Genomic DNA, 7,734 nt, shown 5'->3' with positions numbered 1-7,734 from the left:
TCATCAAGCTTTGTGTGGCGATGGCCCAAACCTCCACACAAGGAGTCGGAGCGTCTTAAGAAATTGGTTCCTCACAATTTCCACAAAAAGAAAAGCGATTCCGCCCGCGCTTCTTGGTCAATGCCTGGCAGGCCGACAGCAGTCCGACGCTGCGTACAAAAGAATTTGTCGGGCGAGCTATGATGAAACTGCACCCCCAGGATGAAAACAGTAACGAGTAACGTGACACCAGCCCGTCTACCGAAAATGTTAACGTAAGTACGTTACCCGTACAGTTCTGAATTGTAACGGGTACGTTACTAAGTTACCGAAAAAAAAGTAACGCGTTACCGGTAACGCCGTTACATGTAACGCGTTACCGCCCAACACTGGTACCATGTCATCAGCAATACCAAGTACGGCCAATCCGATGTATCAGTGTTCTAAGACTGAAGCAGACTAGAGGGAGCAGTTAGTTAAATAGCTTATTACAGTTTAAGTTTGTTTGATTGTATTTCTGTACATCTATATATGTATATATATATTTGAGTGCCGTGTGTTTCGTTTATTAAATGTGTTTTGGTGTTCAACGAGTCTTGGCCGAGTCCATCACCCGCAACCACCCGAATCCGTGACAATTGGCGAGCCTGCCAGGATCCAATTCCTACCCGTTACGGATTTCGGAGGTCTAGTGATGGACCTGACGAAGATTTTAGAGTTTGCACTAGAGCGTGGATTGTCGAGCAAAGAAGCGATGAGCCTCTATGATCGTGAGGAAAAGAGGATAAGAGAGGAGCGAGCGAGGGCACGCGATGAGAGGCGTGAGGACAGGCGCAAGGAGGAGGAACGTCACATAAGGAAGATCGAACGCGAGAAGGAGTTTCTCCTATGGAAACAACAGATGGTAGAGCGCAAACTGCAACCGGCACAAGCCACAGGGTACATTAAAGATGAAAGAATGCCCAGAGAGGTCTCAACGAGAGATGTTAGGGTGACCGATTTTCAATGCTCTGGTTCAGTTGAGCAAAGGAGTAGCGAGCACGCGTGTTGTTTTAATGAAAACAGTCTGGTAAGCATTGAGAAGGAAGAGGGCTCAAATGTTACTTATATTAGTAGTAAAGGAACGGTTGGTGAACGGTACGCCACTGTTGTTGAAGAGGGCACGGATGAAGAGAACGCGAGGCCTCCAGACAAGGAAGAGGCAGAATATTGCTCTTCGATGATGTGCATGCTAGTTGAAGGAAAAGGCATTCAGAGTACGCGAGATGTAATGCCAGATTGTAACAGGATGAACGGCGTGTTGCAGACGCATGGTGTTGAACGCTTAAAACTGGAGGAAATGGAGACACCACCGAAAGCACCTAAAACTGGTCGTAATTGTCAGCAGGACACAAGGAGGGTCGCCAAAGGTGTCAATGGCAGACGCGTAAGACAAAAGGCAAAGAATGCTCTGAAAACGCGTGAATTAGGTCATAAATATTGGGCTGAAAATAGAGTGGGTCAAGGAACCAGTAGCGAACATAGAGGTAGGACGCAGCCTGGGAAAGTTGATCCGAAGAAGCGTCGGGTTATTAAGAGTAGGGACACAGGCAGCAGATGTAGGGAGCGTTCTAGGCGACATGTCGTGAGTAGACGCAGGAAGAAGTTGAAGAAGACGCGGAACGTGAAAAAGCATAGGTTTAAGTATGTCGTATCAAACTGGTGGCTGCTCTGTGAAAAAAAAAAATTAAAAGTCGAATAAGTGATAAGCAGACAAATGGATGACTATTCTGAGTAGTGCTCGGTGCACCATGAATTTCTGAACATTTTTTGAACAGTGACGGCTGCATATTCTATGTAGTTCTGTTTTATGTGTGCGTAGCCAGATAGTTTTTTGGACAATGAACTGCTGGACATTGTAATGGGGTCTGTGTAGTGTTGTGTGATGTGTTTCCGAAAGTGCATCGTCATGACCAGTGAGTGAACGAAAGTGTCAGCGCAAGGCAAGCAAAAACAAGTGAGAAGTTACTGACCATGGTTATGGCAAGCAAGATGCTGGCAAGAAGCAGTTTTTTGAGAAAAAACTCTTGGAGAAGGGGGCGTATGTCACGAGTAAGAGCCCCTCGGAGGCAGAAAGACGACGAAGAAGCGTTGGCGTCGGCACGAGCGCGTGAGTGGAAAAAATTATAGAGCTCGTGGCACGTGAACCGAGCCGGGAAAGAACGCGAAGCGGAGTGAGCTGGGATTGTCTGGGTGGACTCGGCAGCGGAAGGTTGCATCGCCAGCCTGTGCACTGGCGACGGGCGTTCGGGTGTGCGGCTGGTGACGCGGGCGTCCCGAGGTGCTGCCGGCGAACGAGACGGCGTTCGAGCAAGACTCCTCGGAGATGCAGCTACCGCGCACCGCATGTACCAGCGTTCCTGACGCAAGCCCCCTTCTGCAGCAGGCCGCCGAAGGCAATCTCCGGAGCGCCACGTCAGCGGTGGAACGCCACGCCGGGTGAAGCAGCCGACGACGACGTTAGGCCTACTGGGCCTAGCAGTCAGGCCAGCTACGACGACCTGCTTGTGTACAGGCGACGGACGCTGCGTAGAGCTGCAGAGTTGACATCAAGTGTGTGGAGACATCAGGAGCCACGACAGATGACCCGACGGAAACGACGACAGACTGGACATTGGTTATGTACCATGTCATCAGCAATACCAAGTAAGGCCAATCCGATGTATCAGTTGTTCTAAGACTGAAGCAGACTATGAGTGGAGCAGTTTAGTTAAATAGCTTATTACAGTTTAAGTTTGTTTGATTGTATTTCTGTACATCTATATATGTATATATATATTTGAGTGCCGTGTGTTTCGTTTATTAAATGTGTTTTGGTGTTCAACGAGTCTTGGCCGAGTCCATCACCCGCAACCACCCGAATCCGTGACACCCTGTGCCTATGTGTTTCTTCTTTCTGCTGTTCGGATTCGCGCTATCTAGTATTGAAGAATATATTCGTTCGCAGACTGGAATGATAACACGCATCGATACAACTTACTCACTTACCCGGTGGCTTGCGAGGTAGCTTATGCCTGTCAAATTTGCGTTTTGGCAAGTTCAGTGTCGGAAGTGCGTCAGGCCTCAATCTCTTCCGCGAAAACCCTTAAAAAAAGAGAGCGAGCGAGAAGAATATATTCATCAAGATCAGCAGTGGCGATAAACTCGCTCGCGCATTTTCATCGCTTACGTGGCGACTGAGGGCTCATAAAACGATACCCTTTACTATGCACCAGATCATGCATGCACACTTGCCGCATTTCGGTGCAGGTACTTGCCCTGCGGAACACTGAGAACTGTTCTCGCAGCCGTGTAAACACAATGGAACATGCGCGAACTACAAAAGGGCTCGGGGACTCTCGTTTAAACAGACTCATAGCCGAGCGCGAACAAACTTTGCATTCACAGCGAAGACGGTACATGAATGACAAAGAATAAATTCCATGAATTAATTTTCTTCTTTCTCGATTGATTCGCGCTTAATTTTCCTGCGGAAGTGTAGGAAAATCAAAGCACAGGGAAGCTTCCCCGAACGTTCACTTACTGCGACCGTCTTCGGGCTCGTAGTGCACAGCAGCAACAAGCATATAAATGCACACATTAGCGAAGTTATCGCTGACTACTCACCATTCTTTCTCGTCTGCGAATGCTTGAATGCACCGTCGTCGAAGTGTTTGCTGCACACCATCGCGTACTTGGAAGACGTCTTGCCGTTACGAAGCCTAACGAGCCACAGTCGGCGACGTTCCGCGTCGGTGGGATAAAAATGGAAGCATATCCCTGGCTCTGTGCAGTATGTGCGGCATTGTGGCACCGAACAAAACCTCACCATCGATAAAGAAGAGTTTTCTGCGGATACGGAACACAAAATCACGATGTGAAAACAGAAGCCCCGTGCACTTCTACACACCACACGAAACCAGCATCCACACTAGCGGGGTGACGGTGCTGCCACCTATAGGTCGATCTCGCCGCTAATAGAACTTCGGGGCAAGCTCTCCGATAGTGGCGCTTATGAAACGTGAATTTTGTGTAAAACTTCCGGGATAATGGGAAAAAAAGTAACGAGCAACGTGACACCTCACGTTACCGAAAAAATGTTAACATAAGTACGTTATCCGTTGCGATTCCTAAATAGTAACGAGTACGGTACTAAGTTACCTAAATAAGTAACGCTTTACCGGTAACGCCGTTAGTTGTAACGCGTTACCGCCAACACTGGTTGTGAGTGCGCGTTGTGTGTGTTCCCTTTCTTTTTTGTCTACGTCTTTTTGAGCGCTGTTTTTCTTCAAATATAAACAAGCACCAACTCGCCACTTTGTTACAGTTCATGCTGTATCCCGTTTCCCGAAAGCGCCGAAAAAGCAACTCCGTCGTAGAGGGTGTCGCCCCTGCAACGCAGTTTGCAACTTCTCCTTCCCTGACAGCTTTTCTCGCTCTAAGCATGTTCACCCCTCCACATTCCAGCGAAGGTGCAGGATCAGCACCAAGACTTCTCAAAACGTACTTCAGGAATGGCACGCCTCATTGTAAGTTTCCTCTTCCACTGAGAGAAAGGGCAAAACGAAAGAAAGGAGAGGCAGGGATTAGTGGTGAATGGGAAAAAAATTATTCGTCTGCTAGTCTGTGGTTGAGGCTTTCGTGCGGAAAACAAACTTGCTCGCATATGCGCAGTAATTATTTTGCAAGCCGCCAGTTAGCGAGCCATATGACCCCGACTGCAGCGAACAGTGCGAATGGCTGCGTGAGCTCTAGCGTTACCAGCCGCGCGCAGCAAAAGAAACGTAATGCGTCCCGACGCCTAATCAAGTTTGGAAACACATGATTTTCAGTACGTCGTCTTCTCGATGAAAGATGTATTTGCGAGCGTAATAATTACACTCCCATAACGGTAACAAATCTGCTTTGCGAATGATCATTGTATCGTCGAAAATCATTGATGTGACTGCCATTTGCTTGTTGCAGTGCACGGCGACTGATCTAGCAGAGAGGTAGCAGCAATAAAGCTTGGACTGCGCCAAATAGTTAGACAACACGTGCACAATTTGCGCTATATGAACTAACAACCTCTAGCAAAACTAAATTTAGCAAATAATCCGTTTTCTCATGTAGATCATGTGATATCTTATTTTCTAGGCACGCTTCACTGACCAGAGCGCGCGACGTAGCTCATTTACCGTCTCAGTATCGCCGGCATCGGCCGCCATAGACACCTCTTCGAAAAGCTGAGCTAGCTTTCGGGTGTCGACTTTGGGCCTACACAGATAGGTTGGTTTCGCCGAGGAAGCGCCCTTACACATTTTGTTCACCGTTTCCTGCCGCACGATGGCGTTCGACACATTGTTTTCTCGGAGTTCCAGATCGCGAGTGGTTAGAGAAATGGGCCACCTTTAGTGCGCGTCTCAAGGACAGTTTTCAAGCTGAAAGAAAATCTACGGGCGGTGGGGGCGACGACCTTCAAAGCGCGCCATCTCGCGCGTGAGCACGCAGAAGCACCTCCGAGCTTTGCGCACCGCCAGCGCTAAATGGTGTATATAAATAGCTTGCCATTAGTATGCTGGAAGACGCATGGTAGAGTTGTCTAACGCTCCAGAGTGCTCCTCTATAAGAAAATCTACGGGCGGTGGGGGCGACGACCTTCAAAGCGCGCCATCTCGCGCGTGAGCACGCAGAAGCACCTCCGAGCTTTGCGCACCGCCAGCGCTAAATGGTGTATATAAATAGCTTGCCATTAGTATGCTGGAAGACGCATGGTAGAGTTGTCTAACGCTCCAGAGTGCTCCTCTATAAGAAAATCTACGGGCGGTGGGGGCGACGACCTTCAAAGCGCGCCATCTCGCGCGTGAGCACGCAGAAGCACCTCCGAGCTTTGCGCACCGCCAGCACTAAATGGTGTATATAAATAGCTTGCCATTAGTATGCTGGAAGACGCATGGTAGAGTTGTCTAACGCTCCAGAGTGCTCCTCTACTCTGTGACCTATATTGTCGACGATACTTGATAGACTCACAAAAAAAAAACACTGAACAAAAAAATATGACATCGCCATCCATGCACCAGAGGCGCACGAAATAAAAATACGCATTAGCTGTGAAGCTGTTATTTAAACGCCCTGAACTGCTTAAACAAAGTACAATGTATGAGCTAGCAACCATCACAATAGTTTAGCTTAGCGTTCAGAATAAAAATGTCCAGCTTGACGCCTTCTTCCAGTCACACACGAGCAGATTACAGGATCCGAACAGCCACTCCTTGTTAACCTTCGTGTAATGCCTTGATCAAATTCTCAACTTCGGGTTTCATCTTGCGCAGCTTCATGGTACTGTCCTCGCCCGTAGGTTTCGAAGGAGAGCGGTTCCCTCATATATGCACCCGTCAGGTGAAAGTTGGACTCGACCACTTTTTCGTACTTCTCGTAGTAGGCGATGAGCTGTTGCAGCATCACTTGTTGGAGGTACCCCGGGCACAGCGAGGATCCATTGAGACAGGCATCGATAGCGTCGCACACGGCAACGCGGATGGTCTCGTGCTGCACGACGCGACTGTAGCTCTCGCACTCGTCCGGCCGCTCCTCGCTGCCCCAGTGGTTGAAGTGCGTCTTCTCCGTCAGCAGCGACTGGATCGGGACGATGACATTCGAGATGGTGAGCGCGGGGCTCCACGCCGACGTGTCCGAGCTTTCCAGAATATCGAGGCACACCCTGCCGCTTTTGTACAGGTTCGGATTGAAGCTCACGTTTCCATCGTCGGTGTTCATAAGGCGTACGCGCGGCGGACACATCGGGTAGTCCTTCGGGCACTGTATCAGGAAGTGGCAGAAGCCGCCCTCGTACGGCGTATCCGAGGGGCCCACCACCACCACGTGGAACTGGCTGACTGCCACGGGCTCGATGTACACACCCGTTAAGGGATCATTGAAGAGGTCCAGGAGGTCGTCCTCGAGGCGCCGCAGGCACTGCGACGATGGTTCTTCGTGCTCGAAGCGAACCGGGTCCCAGTCGTCGAGAACGAGCACGGATAACCTGTGCGTCTCCGTGCTGCTGACTGTGGTCTGCGGCCACATTGGAGACTCTTCGACGGGCCGGCCCTCTGGCTCGTCGTCGGTGTCGCTGCTATCCGAAACGGTGTCCATCCAGGGTGCGAAGTCTTCGTTAAGTGGGCCCTCCATCTCGTCATCGAAGAGCTCGTCGCCGATGACCGTGATCTCGTCATCGCACCAGTCCGTGGCAGGAGTGTCCAGCTTCATCTCGAAGGAAGTGGAACGTTTTGCACTCACGCAAGATTTCTCAGTGTCGTTCCCGCAGACGGGGATCGTTCAGCGTACTTGAGAGTCGGGCAGTCTTGAAAATGCACCAGAAGGACCGAGACCTCGCACAGAGACTCCAATTTCCTATGAGGTGCCGTTATCGGGTGACGCTCTTATATCTGCAACCCGTAAGGGAGAGGGGGAGAGGGAAAGATACAAGAGGGCGGGGCCAACAGAGGCGACCTTGACAATGGAGGGAAAGCTACGGGGGGCGGAGCTTGCACGCATGTACCTCTATGCGTATTCGTCCGCTTTCGAGAGTGTTTCGTACGTGGGCCGAACCACATGGAACCTTGCCTTTCATTCAATTATACGGCCATGGCGTGACAACACACGTGACGGTTCCACTCGGACCACGTGACTTTGAACTGTCGAGGTGCGAGTAGACCCTCCCGATGACTCATTCATTCCAGTGCATGCTTACGTATATGA

The 7,734-nt window shown here is 50.1% G+C and overlaps 1 protein-coding gene across 1 annotated transcript; it reads right to left on the bottom strand.

Annotated features, from left to right (window-relative positions):
- Positions 1-6,282: 6,282 nt before the first annotated feature.
- Positions 6,283-7,242, bottom strand: LOC119406644 (ubiquitin-conjugating enzyme E2 Z). The gene has a single exon (XM_037673376.1). The coding sequence runs from the start codon at positions 7,240-7,242 to the stop codon at positions 6,283-6,285; it is 960 nt and encodes a 319-aa protein (XP_037529304.1).
- Between the last annotated feature and the right edge of the window lie 492 nt (positions 7,243-7,734).

This window comes from Rhipicephalus sanguineus, chromosome 10 (genome assembly GCF_013339695.2).
Source record: "Rhipicephalus sanguineus isolate Rsan-2018 chromosome 10, BIME_Rsan_1.4, whole genome shotgun sequence".
NCBI classification, from domain to species: Eukaryota; Metazoa; Arthropoda; class Arachnida; order Ixodida; family Ixodidae; genus Rhipicephalus; species Rhipicephalus sanguineus.
This window is presented reverse-complemented; position numbering and strand designations above follow the sequence as displayed.

What these genes read in the sequence shown, in the direction of transcription:
- LOC119406644 (XM_037673376.1), bottom strand. Translation starts at nt 7,242, where the DNA reads ATGAAGCTGGACACTCCTGCCACGGACTGGTGCGATGACGAGATCACG.